We start from the raw sequence: 15,101 nt of genomic DNA on the forward strand, positions 1-15,101 counted from the left end.
GACAACGCGACATTTCATCAAAATGTCGCTTTGTCGCATTATCTGATATCACATTCATCAGATTACGGCGGATTTTATCACAAAGCATGATTACTTTTCGATGTTTGGGAGGAGTTGAGCTGAGCGGGGCGGAGGAGTGGAGTGAGTGAGTGAGTGGAGCGGGGAGTGGAGTGGAGGAGGGAGGGGCGAGCGAGCGAGAGTTGATTTCTGGCACTCCAAGCGTACGCAACTCTGCCAAGCGATTCGACCGCTTTTAAAATCATAATCATAACATTCCATTTGTATGGCGTTTTCCAAAGAACAATATCACGTTCAAAGTCGACCAAAACTGTCTTTGAGGTGCTGGATGGTTAAGTGATATTACCATGTAATTCTACCTGGTATCCATCCACTGCTGGCTGAACAAGTTCATCAGCGTCGGACACGTCCGCACTGTGGAACATAGTGACCCATTCGTGGACATCACTTGATGTTTCTGCCGATGTGGCTGGCCTGAATTTTAACAATATTTGAGTTTTTTCACAACCTGTGAGCTTGATATGGGTGAAATGTTCAAAGTGATGAATGTGTATGGTACTGGGATTCGAACCTATGATCAAAGTTATCTAGTGTGACTAAGAGACACAACCCTGCATAGCAGATTGCCTCGCCTTGAATGACAGAGCCACCGAGTGCCGTGATTACAATGAGTAGTAGCGCTAATAATTTGTCTTGATGCTAAAACACACTTTATTGGCCAAATACATTTACAATATATGCAATAATTTTCAAAGCAACAATGAAAGATTTCCATTAAGTTCAAGAAATGCAGCCCCCATTGTCATTACGCGTACTACTTCATTGTAAAAACCATTGGAGGTAACAAAGACCACTGAAATGTGTAATAGAGTATAACATTTCCTGCGCATGCGTAGACTCATTGACTTTCTACGCATGCGCACCGGTAATCGAAAGGGCGAAAACGCGACACGCGACAATGCGACATATAAAATGTCGCATTGTCGCGTGTCGCGTTCAAATGAATTTTAGGCTTCTTTTACACATCTTAGATAGGGCGACGCGCGACAACACGACATATTTTGACCTTGAAAATTGTCGCTATGTCGCGATATGTCGCCCTTTGGAGGAATAGAAAAATATTATTCAAAACGCGACACGCGACATCGCGACAATGCGACAAATGGGCGAAATGTCGCGTTGTCGCGATGTCGCGTGTCGCGTTTTGGTTTATTTTGCCTCACTATACTTGTTTTTGACAACGCGACAATGCGACATAGCGACAATGTCCCTTACAGTATTCCATAGAAAGGTGTGTTCTCCCGCGTGAGCGCTCATCTGATAGTGAACTACCTGAGGGAAGTTGATCTGTATCATAAATTGTAACGGTGAAATGTGACTAACAAATTGCCTACCTTTAAATTTAGTGCTTTGACTTTTTCTGCTTTTAAATGACAATATAATGAATAAATGTTTTTGAAATAAAACTCATTCCGAGTATGTACTTACAATGTTTATTAATGCAAACTTGTTTTCGTCACTATATGGCTGGAATAATGCCGATGTGACGTAAAACCCAACTCAACTCAAAACATTACGTGAACGTTTGCAGTCCATTCAGACTCTTGACTTCAGTATCCAGTGTGACTACCACGAGCGGCAATAACTGCAGCACAGCTTCTATGCATGGCGTCCACCAATCGATTGGTGAACGTCATTTGGCACCTGGAACTACACTCTGACAAAGGCCTGGCGCAATAAATCGGCTGTGTTCGGCCTTGGTATGACATTATTCAGTCTCCTCAGAATTTCATCCCAAAGTTGTTCAATTGGGTTTAAATCAGTACTAAGGGCTGGCCACTGCATTATGTTGACACCGTTTTCCTGCAGGAAGTCCCGTGTTGCTCTGGCAGTATGGGGCGGGGCCTTATCATGCTGGGAAATGTTGTTCCGGTGACGGCGTGCGAAATGTGGTATGATATGGGGTCTGAGAGCTTGGTCGATGTAGCGCACCGCTGTGATTTCACCTCCTCTCCCTGGACCAAGGTTCAGGAACACCAGTTACGCTGGCCACGTCGTCGCCATATTCTTGTTCTGCCATCTGCAGTTGATACGCAGTACCGACTCTCATCTGTGAACAGAACAGTTCTCCATTGCCTGTATCGCCAGTTTTGGTGTTGTAGGGCAAACTGTAGACGTTTACGCCGATGGGGTGAGGATAGGTCCACGGTAAGGTCTACGGCAATGGAGGTTCCCGCTGTTAAGACGTCAGCGTATGTAGCAGTACTGATTGGTTTTCCGTGTGTTCCCACTGTCTGGCATGCTGTTTCGGATGCCTGCATGAAGGGATTCTGTACATGCTGTCGCACAACATGGCGGCCATGTCGTATTGTGGTCATCCGTGGTCTGCCAGTACGGGGGCGATCATTTGTGGTGTTGGTGGCCCGGAAACGTTGCTGCAGCCTGTAGATGGTCAAAAAAAAAGGCCTGGAAGTGCTTGGCAGCGGCTTGTTCAGTGTGGCCAGCTTCAAGTCTTCCTAGTGCCTGGTTCCTCTGAGCTGTCGTGAGTCGCGGCATCCTGCAGAGGTTGTAATGTTAATGTTTGAACCAGGTTTCGGGGTTCATTTTTATAGGGCTGGTCTTTGTGAACAGCACGTGCAGCATGAGTTGCATGAAAAACATGGAGAACACCGTACCATCTCCGAGATCAAGTTGCGTTTTTGAGACCATTTCCTGGCTTCCATTCTGAGTTTTGGAAGGAATGTCTTTGCTCAGGTAAAGATGGAGATGTTGTCAAAAATATACAATCAAAACATTTAATGAGTTTACAGTTATCCGTTTTTGCGAAGGAAAATTCCAAACTGACGTTTCTTTTGCTGCTTAGTATATATAATATTTTGTTTATCTGATTATATATATTGACGTACAGGAACAGACGAAACGTTATAATTAAAACGCATATTTTAGTGCCATGTATGTGTTCTCAGGTATGCTCAGCAAGATGTGAAGATTATTAGCATATACATTTCCTCACCTGTAAATAATAACTCCTGCAATCACTACCAGAATGGCTATTGCTCCGCCGACACCCCCACCTATCACTGCTATGTTAAGAGCCGACTCAGCTAAAACACAAAACGGATTAGTTTATCATGACAATGTAGTTGGGAACATTTGTTGATAAAAACAAGTATCTTGGAAAACACAACGTTAGGTGCAGATGATGGACACAGAACAGTCATTCAAAAGTAACAAAAAGATAGGTAATTAGATAATATAAATTAGGAAGAGACGAGACACGTTAACAGTTAAAAGTCAGTCTTTGCCACTCCGCAAAATACATCATTTCGAGGTAAGAGTAATGACCAGATTTTGCTGTCTTGAGGTAATGCTTTCGTGCAGGATTTTGAGGTGAGGTGACATGGGGTTTAACGTCGTGCTTGAGAATATTTTGCTCATATGACCACGTGCATGCGTGTGTATGTGTATGTTCGGCTGCTTGTACTAGCCCAGACTTAAGCTGGTTTTATAGTGCTAGCTCACTGAGATACCATGCCGCAGTTAAGCATGAATACCCCATTCAGACACAGTATACTGACTCCGAGCCAACCAGTCCTTGTTGTATCCATTAATGCCGAGTGCCAGGCAGGGACCAATCAGTACAACATTTTAACGTCTTTTGGTATGACGCAGCCTGGGATCGAACCCGCGACCATCCGCTATCCGGGCTGACGCTCTAACCTGCAGGAGTTTGATGTTTAGATACTTATTCATTTTAAAGATCATCAGATAAGACAAAAATTGCAAATGTAATACGTGAGTGTCTGAGCGTCATTTCTTACATCTGGCAACATGCAGGTTTGAAGTCATAGGAAGACGATTAAAGAGCGCGATGATAGATACATGTTAACGCTACAAGTGTGATTTACGAAATGCCACTAGAAACGTGGGAGAATGCAATGATTCATACTTACGGCCTTGACAGCTCTCTCCTGTCCACCCATCTGCACATCCGCCCTCACAATGTCCTGTCGTCTTCTCACAAACTCCACTGGTCTTACAGTGGCATGTCTTCTTACATTCGGTGCCATATGTGGAGTTACTGCACGCTGACAATTAGCAGAGAAAAAATACAGGACAAGGCCAGTGGTTTACTTTCGGGAAAATCAAAGATCTATATTAATATGTGATCGCTTCGCTTAGAGTGAGTGAGTCAGCTTTTACTCCGCTTTTAGCAATATCACGGCGGGGGACACCAGAAATGGGCTACAGACATTGTACCCATGTGGGATAGCGAACCCGGGTCTTTGGCTTGACGAGTGAAGCCACAAACCTTAATGTGTTATTCCCTGAATATATTGGCGGATATTAATATCGAGTTTGCCTCACTGACAGCTAGTGGCTCAATGCATGAGTTACAGAAAGAAATGTGGTATGGAGATATATTTTCATTTGATACCTGTCTGGCAGTCATTGCCGATCCATCCTGCTGCACAATCGCCCTGGCAGAAACCTAAGGTCTTGTTACATGTTGTGTTATCCTCACAGTGACATTGCTTGGAGCAGTTGAGACCATACGTGTTGTTTCTACAACCTGAATATATGGATATACGTTGTAAGCATTATGTGTTTTTATAAACATAATCGTTTTTCAACGAATGGTACACTTACATAATCACAGTAAACCTTCAACTAACTGGCTTGTGGTGAATGTAAATGGGTAAATGGAAACATAGAACACGTTGTATTATAATGATAATCGATCTGTAAGATTCAATTATTGAGTGTGGTTTTAGCTTGTAGCAATATTCCAGCAATTTCGCGGCAGGGTAGACCAGAAATGGGTTTCCCAAATTGTACCCATGTGCTGGAGATTCTAACCGCGGATTCTAACCGCGTGAAGAGCGAACGCAAGACTACCCCACCACCCCGCAGAGATAGAACCACGTCCACGCGAGTTTTGTGTTGGATATAATGAACATTAGGCCAAAACCTGTCTGACAGTTGCCCTCCGACCATCCTGCCGCACAACCTCCCTGACAGTAGCCTGTTGTCTTGTTACATATAACGTTGTCCATACAATGACACCTTTGGGAACAGTTGATACCAAAGGTGTAGTTCTTGCACTCTGTGAATAGAACATAGTGACCACTATTAAATTTAAATATACCTATTATTTGTATTGGAATCAAGATACTGGTGCATATGTGATAGGCGTTGGCACAGTTGATACCAAACGCCTCGTTCATATATTCTGGTTAGTATTCAAATGTGTGAGTACCTTCAATTTTCTTTGTTCTAGACATTTGGAATAGAAATCTGGAAACGATAGCACAATATACCTGTCTGGCAGTCATCGCCCTTCCATCCTGCCGCACACCCACTCTGACAGTAGCCTGTTGCCTTGTTACAGGTAGCGTTGTCCTCACAGTGACACGTCTGTGTACAGTTGAATCCATAGGTGTTGCTACTGCACTCTGAATGTATGTATTTAGACATAAGTATATTCCTCTGTCAGTACGTATGGACCTGTGCATTGCATGTCCTCATGAATTGAAAATAGGTCGTGTCTTCACGAATTACATACCTATTAAATTACTATACCTTCCATAGCCTAAAACCGTTTGAACGCTAAAAAGGAATTGTTTTCCCGCTGAACTATTAAACGGGGCAATTTCGTCCATTAAGTATTTCATATAAACGTGTGAGTTTCAAACAAACTACACAGTCGTCTTAAAAACACTAACATTACATTGTAGTATTTTGATAAATGCATATATCACGTTCATCTCTTTGTACTTTGCACGTTTGTGCAGTACGTACGATGTGACTTTGGTAGGCGACCCGTGAAGATCCGGGTTAGAATTTGACTTCAGTAATCCATGCGAAGACTGCGACTGATAAAATCAAGTGGTTAGGCCTGGTGACTTGTTTGACACATGTCATAGTATCCCAATTTTGTAGCTCGATGCTCATGCTGTTGATCTCATTGTCTGGACGAGACTAGATTGATCAAAGACCGCCGCTGCATAGCTGAAATATTGCTAAGCGCGGCGTTTAAAAACCAGCAAACAAAAAGCACTTGGAAAGTCTATATTTGAGGGTTACATTTTCGTCTATTCAGTGATTCAAAAACATGTACATTTCAAACAAACAATTAGATGTGGTATAAACACGTTCTACTTTACAGAGTAGGAATGAACATAATTAATTTTAATAATTGTTCGGAGCGATATTTTCTGCACTGGAACTGCGATACTGTGACAAATGTGTCATGTGACAAATGTTACATTTATGGCGACTGTTTATACAAACCATAACGCCTATGCATTCTGGAAAGGCATTCAAATACTCAACATCTTTGTTGCTTGTTGCTATTATACGGAGAAAAATACCACAATCCACGGCACAATGTACCTGTCTGACAGTTGCCTCCCTTCCACCCTGCCGCACATCCGCCCTGACAGTAGCCTGTCTTGTGACATATGGTGTTGTTCTTACAGTGACACTTCTCAGAGCAGTTGATCCCAAACGTGTAGTTACCACACTCTGTGAATAGAAAATGTTGGCCACTAATATTCATTATTAAACCTAGTTTGAGTTGGAATTGAGATACTGGTGCACAAGTTATATGTGTGGACACAGTTGATACCAAACTCCTAGGTCATATATTCTGGAATGGTATTCAAATGTGCTAGTAACTTTCATGTTCTTTGTTCTATGAATAGGGAATAGAAGTCACAAATCGCAGCACAATATACCTGTCTGGCAGTCATCACCCTTCAATCCTGCCGCACACCCACTCCGACAGTGGCCCGTTGCCTTGTCACATATGGCGTTGTCCTTACAGTGACACTGTTCGGAACAGTTGACACCAAACGTGTAGTTGTTACACTCTGTGAATATGCAATTTAGACATAAGTATATTCCGCTGGCAGCTTGTGTAGACATGTACATTGTACTCGTGAATTGAACCTATGTCGTGTCTTCACGTATTACCTTTTATAAACTAAAACTTGTTGCATCTTAAGATACAGTTTGTTTTCCGGCTGAATGGACCCAAGGCGCCTTGAAAACAGTAACATCACATTGTAGTATCATGATAAATCCATATGTCAGATTCATCTCTTTGTGTCTCTTTGAACATATTTTCTAAGCTCGTTCATTCAGTATGTCACAGAAACGTGTCAGTTTCAAACAAACAATTACGTGTGTTATACATGCTTTTACATGAGCACAGACAAAACTACATCTGAGTAGGGATGAATATGAAGCAATTACCTGTCTGACAGTTGTCCTCCATCCATCCAGGAGCACATCCACCCTGACAGATGCCAGATGTTTTGTCACATATGACGTTGTCCTTACAGTGACACCGTTGTGAACAAGTGACACCAAAGGTGTTGTTTGTGCACTCTTTGAATAAAAAGGTAGCTATGAGTAACACATTTTATAAATATTTGAATTGAGATACTTGAACATAAATTACCATAGTGGGCATATTCATACAAACACGTGCTGTCATTTCATTCTGGTATGGTAATCTTGTTTATTGCTATTATACGAGAAAAAATGATATCACGAATTCACAGCACAATATACCTGTCTGGCAGTCATCGCCCTTCCATCCTGCTGCACATCCTCGCTGACAGTAGCCTGATGTCTTGTTACATGTAGCGTTGTCCTGGCAGTGACACTGGTGGGAACACTTATAACCGAACGTGAAGTCAGGGCACTCTGTGAATAACAAAAACAAATGAGCCATTTATAATTATATTTTCTGTATTGGAACTGAGATACTGAGACATATGTGTTTATAAGTTACACTTAAGGCCACTGTTTATACAAAGCATACCGCCTATGCATTCTGGAATGGTATTCAAATACTCAACATCTTTGCTGGTTGTTGCTATTATACAGAGAAGAAGACACCAATCCACAGCACAACAAACCTGTCTGACAGTTGCCTCCCTTCCATCCTGCTGCACACCCACTCTGACAGTAGCCTGTTGTCTTGTTACATGTCGTGTTGTTCAGACAGTGACACTTCTGTCTACAGTTGAGTCCATACGTGTTGTTACTGCACTCTGAGTATATACATTTAGACATTAGTTTAATCCTCTGTCAGCACGTATGGACGTGTACATTGTATGTGTTCATGAATTGAAAATATGTTGTGTCTTCACTCATTGTATTTATCAACTGAAACGAACTTAACTTCAATTTGACTAAAACCTGTTGAATGTTAAGATAGAACTTCACGCTGTACATCAAATCATTTATACATTAGCCGGTTGATCCTTCAGTTAAATGTATCAATTACACTGCAACGATAAATAAATGAATTAAGTAAAAACAATAAATTATTGTAAAATACGGTAATCAGTTGATTTCTCCTTCCAAATGTGTCAATTACACTATACAAATAAATCAGTTAATTAAGATAAAATATAACAATTCTATCAAATATGTAGCAATTGGTCACTCATTCGAAATGTATCAATTATACTGCAGCAAAAGCACAAACCAAACAATAACCCCCAAAACAACAACAACTGTTACAACAAAAAGCAAAACAAGCATGTATGCAACCAAAGATATGAAAAATGGAGATTAGGCAAAAACCTGTCTGACAGTCGGCCTTCGTCCATCCTGGCGCACATCCGCCCTGACAGAAGCCTGTTGTCTTGTTACATGTAGTGTTGTCCTTACAGTGACACTTCTCAGCACAGTTGCTCCCAAACGTATAGTCATCACACTCTGAGAAAATAGATAGTGACCGCTATGAAACCTAAGTATAAATATTATTTTGTTTTAACAGGGCTGAATCCAGGACAAATTCCCCCCAGACAAATACACCCCCCCCCCCAAAAAAAAAAGAAAGAAAAAGATAATCCCCCCATCCTTAACATTAAAACGGACAAAATCCCCCCTACTCATCTTTAGCTTTAGATTAATGGTTCTTTAATCCTTGTTATCATAGAACAGCTTCATTAACAATTGCAGTAGAGTTGGAGGAGATTGTTTTAGATATGGATACTGGCATAGAACTGGCAAAAACACAGACTAAATGCCCCCCACTCATCTTTAGCTTGGTTCTCCTGATCTGTGATCAACACTTAATCCCCTTTCATGTTGGGGTTGTCTAGGGAGATTTTGTCCTCCGATGCACTTTCGGGTGTGTGTGTGGGGGGGTGGGGTGGGGTGGGTGTGTGTGTGTGTGTGTGTGGATTTTGTCCGGTTACCAACAGGGCTACTGTCGAATATACACAAAACGTGTTGTCATAGAAAAGCTAGAAACAGTAATGTATTGTCAATTCTAGGTAATCCAGTATCTCTCTCAATACAGTTAAGGTATATTTTGTGAATACATGAGATTGTTACGTTTGTACCGATCCAGGTTGCTTCTACATAGCCATGTGGTTGCTAGTATTCGACTTACACTTACAACGGACTTCAATTTCATGTACTCAGCATCGTGAATGTTCTCTTAACGCCTCTATAATGAAGGAAAGGGGAAGGCAGTAGAATCTAACTGACTTAACATAGGAGTTGTAATACATAGAATTGCAAGTACGGATCGGGGAAAGTAATGGTCAGCCGGATACCAACTTATTATGTTGATACCTTCTATTAATGAGTGGAGACGTGGTGAGTACGTTTACGGCCTAATCCGTCGAATTTTGAACTGTCAGCAGTGCTGATTCGTCGAATCATGCTTGAGTGGTTCTGTGCTAATCAGTCGAATTTCAGACAGTGTTAACACACTGGAAGAGTCGAAGTTCATTAATTAAGGGGTCGGCTTGTATTGGATTAGACTACATGTTTTGTTAAATAGTTAAAGGGTTCACAGGTGTGGAAACCGATGTTTGCTATGAACTATTATCTTTTTTTTCTCGGTTCATATGTTTAATATGAAACGAAATGAGCTGCCGTAGAAAATCAAGTTATATAAAACTTGTCTAACATTGAATATACATGTAGAGGTGATAATCATTGGAAGCGGTTACTTTTAGAAATGAACTGATTATAGTTTGTTTTGTTCAAATACTCTACCCGGTACAAGATCGATCAGATAATCAGGAGTCAGATGATAATACACATTTTATAGAAAATTATGAGTTTAGAGCGATATCGTCTTTCTTTCAGTGTGCTATAATTGGTTTCCTTGGTGCCGCGAACCGCACCGCATATAGTTCTTAATGCGCCTAAAAGTAAATTTTCCAGTAAAATCGCCTGTTCAATCGTACAATTATCCCATATATGACAGTAGTAATAAAAAAGTGGTAAGATAAAGGAGAATATAATATCCTTGTATATAGTTCTCCTAATGAATACATTTTATTTAATGCATCAATTTCAATTTTGTAAAAACATAAAGATAGTCCAAACATATGTTTAATGCATCAATTTTTCATTGTATCATATGAGTAGGTAACGATAAGTACAAAAGTACGAAACTAGAGAGAGAGTCAAACCATCCAACACCCCTTGCGTCTGTTTTGGGGTATGATCCAATGTTTTGATAGCAGTGCTCATCCGTCGAATGCATTTTACTACTCCGAAATCAGAAATTCGACGGATCGGTACGCGACCGTGATGACTACCTGTCAGACAGTCATTTCCTGTAAATCCAGCCACACATCCGCTGTTGCAGTATCCGGTGGTCTTGTCACAGGTGGCGTTGTTCACACAATGGCACTGGTTGGTGCAGTTGACGCCGAACCAATGGTCCTCACACACTGCAGGATAAGACACCGTGTCAAATATAAGTTTCTAAAAATGTCTGTTACTACTGAGGCGTGTTACATAACTGGAAAATAGCTTTCTTTCTGAAATGTCACAAACCTTGGGACGCTCCGGTCAACGGTCCATCTGACTGAAGCACATAGTCACGCACGCACATATTCATATTTACATAAATGTAAAACAGTGCTTTTATTTTTTTCGCCCGAACAAAGAGTAAGACGTATATATAAAGTCATGAGTATTGTTTTTGACGCCATAGTCATGAGATGTCCTACGTATCATGAAATATTCCAACTGAACAACAGCCTCGCCCATCCAGGAGCTCTCTGTGACGGAAGATGCGTAACAAAACCTGACTGTTCCTTCTCAGGGCCACCTGCAACCACCTGTTAATAGATGTCGGAAACATCGGTCGAAATACATTTAACTAATTTGAGCGTTAATATTCACAGCATTCCAATCATTGCATTACTCATACTGTGCTGTTGAATCACTATCTTTCAAACTGAAATCTTTGCAATCTCTTACAGAGCAAAGAACACCAATGCATTATTTCTATTCAGAGGTTACAGGTCATAGATGATAAAATGAATGTTACACTCACTCAGTACTTGCACTTCACACAGACTTAGCTGTTTACCAGATGTAAGACTGATGTTAACTGTTTGTCCTTTCGTCACATTGGCACATCTGATGTTCATCACCGGTTCCACATGTTTAGCGGGATGTTTATAACAGGTCCTGTTCCCCACTGTTAGTATCGTTGAGTTCATACGGTATTCATCTGGATGATGAATAACATTATAACAACAGTTCTGAATAAGATATCCATTCCTTAAAAACCGTATTATAAATTGGTTTTGGTGTTGTTAATATGCATTTGCTTACAAAGACCAACTTACTATCCTACTTTGGTCAGGATATTCTAAATATATCCATCGAGTTACAGAGTGAGTGAGTGAGTTTAGTTTTACTCCGCAGTCAGCAATATTCTAGCTATATGGCGGCAGTCTGTAAATAATCGAGTCTGGACCAGACAATCCAGTGATCAACAGCATGAGCATCGATCTTAGCAATTGGGAACCGATGACATGTGTCAACCAAGCCAGCGAGCCTGACCACCCGATCCCGTTAGTCGCCTCTTACGACAAGCATGGGTTACTGAAGGTTCATTCTAACCCGGACCTTCACGGGTCGAGTAACATAGCATACATGTAGTAATATCATCTATATAATCTCACGCTGTGCCCTGGTGTAGATCCTGATCCAGGAGATGTTGTACATGTGACCCAGGTCCACCTGCCACCAGGGTGTGGGTACTTCATCGGGGTTAGCACAGGAACCTCTCCAGAACTGTCTGTCTGTGTTCCCGTCTACAGCCAGGTTTGCGGGTTTGATACCACATACCTGACCTAGTCCTTGTCGCACCACTGTGTATCATTGAATTCCCCATGTTGTGTTGCAGTCTTGTTAAGGGCCACATTTACTGAAACAGTGTACGTGACTGTAATTTCAAAATTATGTTCCACACCAGTAGATACATATATTGCAAAGGGGTTGAAAGATTCTCTTTTGATTAACGCAAATCACTAAACAATTCATACGTTTTGTTTATTCGTTGTTTTGACCTTGAAATAGTATGCCCTACACATATGTTGTACACATTGTACAATGACTGACTGACTGACTGAGTTTGGTTTTACGCCGCTTTTAGCAATATTCCAGCAACATCACGGCGGGGGACACCAGAAATGGGCTTCACACATTGTGCCCCTGTGGGGATTCGAACCCGGGTCTTCGGCGTGACGAGCCAACGCTTTAACCACTGGGCTACCCCACCGCCCTTCTACAATGACGGTAAGTCATCAGTACGTCCTTGTGACTCCTTCCTTCAGTTTTAAAACGCTAAAAGTAGCTATACAGTTTTATTCTGAAATCAAACCATTTATAAATCACGTAAAAAGGAATATCTCGGAGAAGAAAATTGTTGTCAACATGTGTAGCCAAAAACGTTATAAAAATACTCTTGTTCCGGAAACTACTGAGAGTTAATGGGCAGTGTTGATACCACGTGACATTTTCTGGAGCGTAAAGCATATAAGTCCATCTAAATCAAAGTATATAACATCCAATCATTGTTAATATTTTGGTTTTTACTATTGGTTAGCATTGCATGCAACCAGAAGAGACCCAAGTGATGGCGTAGATCCTGCTGGGACGTCATGCAGGAAGCTGGGCGCCGTAAGTCCCCGTGATGTCCTGCAAGTGGGTTAGCTTTGGTTGCTAGTGATCAATAGCCTAGTTTTAAGTTATACTAAAACTTCTGTTTTTAAATACTGACGTGGTTTTATTGTCCTTTGTCGACAGACATTCAACAAAAACTAACCTTTTCTCATCGCTATATGACTGCAATATTGCCGATGCTATGGAAAGTGTTAAATCATTCACTCACTCTCGAGTGTAAATGAGTATACTTTGTCCATTTAACTTTATGTTAAGAAGTTTATATTCAATATATCTCTTTTAATATGCAAACGCGTACGTCAAACGACGATAAACACGATCCACTCACTCTACTATTAGCCGCCTCTTCATTAACAAGACGCTATTGTATAACATTACATGATTGTAATATATGTATCACCACTCGATTGACATTCATGCTTGAGTGTAACGACTATGTATCTTATACGAAGTTCTAGGCCCAATAAAGCATGTCATACATAACGTTCGTGGTAACAAAAACATCTTCAGTGAATCCCAAAATAGGCTTTATCTTGAATACAAACCCAACCTTGATATAGCCTGATAAGGGTTTGAAATATCTTTGTGTTCATATTATAACTACTATATATAGATTTGATTAGATGCATGTTAACTAATGGTCTCTGAACATCAGCCGTTACAGACATCTGATGTTACTATACAGGCACTGTGACATATGTGTGATAATGACATACACTGGAATTCTGGGTTTTCGTTTCGTCCTCTTATCAAATACTGAAATTTCCATGTAGCGGATGTTTGGTAATCTTTATTATTTTAACTCACATTATTTTAACTCACAATAGCGCTTTTCCTTACAGTACATGCAAATACATACATTTGCTGTACAAGACAACCTCTCTTATACCATTTTAAGACGTCACTATGCAGTGCAATGATATACTCAATACAGGCACAACATCGACTCAATGAAGTCTGTTAGAAAATAAGCTCCAACAACATGTACTAAGATTTTAATGAAAGGTCACCTGTTTTCATTTTGTAAGTGAACAAATATTTTATTATCAAACCGTTTATTCACCAAAAATGGCCGAAACGTTTTACGTAAAATCCTATTTCAAACAACATTTTGAGACAGTATCGCATTTCTTTCAAATCGGACATAAAGGTAGATAAATAATATACACACCTGTATGAGGAGGTAAATGTTGATCACGGCACACGATGACTACAATGGGGAAAATCCACAGAGAGTACCATACATTCATCAGTCCCATCATTTAGAAACCTAAATACTAGCGTGGCCTTTGTCCAGCACATAAACAGGAAGGTAAAATGTTATCTGTACAAAAGCTACATCGACCTGAAATTAGTGTTATGACAATACGTATCTTATCTGTCAGTGTGATATCGCGTGAAACTGTCGTGTTACACACTTGCAGAACCTTCATTGAGTCCATGTTATCAGCGTCAGGTCACGCTGGTCCCTGTCACCCTGGTGACGAGCTATTATATAGACTGATTGTTAGAATGAGTGAGTGAGTATGGATTTACGCCGCTTTAGCAATATTGCAGCAATATCACGGTGGTTGACACCACAAATGGGATTCACACATTGTACCCATGTGGGGAATCGAACCCGGGCGTGACGAGAGAATGCTTTAACCACTGGGCTACTCCACCGATCCTCAGTATGTTAGACAAAATGTTGATGAAATGCTAATAACCTGTACAGTGGCCATCAGCGCGTCGTTGCATCCAAAGAATCTACCCGACAGGTGTTATTGAGTTAACGTGTGGTTTGAGCTGTGCTGGGCCTGGGTGGGTGCTGGTCAGTAAAATGCAAGCATGTTGAAAATACTTCAAAGACGTGTTCTGCAGCTGCAGCGACTACCATGTGTGACGTTTAAACATACGCCTCTATGTAATGTACTGTAATGTGTAGTGGTACCATAAGGTATGTTGTGATCGGAGGTGAGGTGAAATGGGGTTTAATGTCGTACTTAAGAATATTTCACTCATATGACGACGTGCATGCGTGTGTATGTGTGGCTGCTTGTACTAGCCCAGACTTAAACTGGTTTTATAGTGCTAGCTCACTGACATACCATGCCGCAGTTAATCATGAA

General features: G+C 40.9%; 1 protein-coding gene across 1 annotated transcript; it reads right to left on the bottom strand.

The window, feature by feature from the left end:
* Window positions 1-3,027: 3,027 nt before the first annotated feature.
* Window positions 3,028-14,321, bottom strand: LOC124267864 (protein draper-like). Its single transcript, XM_046702856.1, has 15 exons — window positions 14,162-14,321; window positions 11,988-12,232; window positions 11,351-11,530; window positions 10,605-10,739; window positions 8,623-8,757; window positions 7,950-8,084; window positions 7,600-7,734; window positions 7,279-7,413; window positions 6,759-6,893; window positions 6,415-6,546; window positions 5,340-5,474; window positions 4,991-5,125; window positions 4,457-4,591; window positions 3,972-4,106; window positions 3,028-3,122 (listed from the first exon to the last, which is right to left on the bottom strand). Exons 2-15 carry the CDS (start codon window positions 12,028-12,030, stop codon window positions 3,028-3,030), a joined length of 1,800 nt encoding a protein of 599 aa, XP_046558812.1. The 5' UTR covers window positions 12,031-12,232; window positions 14,162-14,321.
* Between the last annotated feature and the right edge of the window lie 780 nt (window positions 14,322-15,101).

The sequence above is a fragment of the Haliotis rubra genome, unplaced genomic scaffold, assembly GCF_003918875.1.
Source record: "Haliotis rubra isolate DU_JTF1 unplaced genomic scaffold, ASM391887v1 Scf1006, whole genome shotgun sequence".
Lineage (NCBI taxonomy): Eukaryota > Metazoa > Mollusca > Gastropoda > Lepetellida > Haliotidae > Haliotis > Haliotis rubra.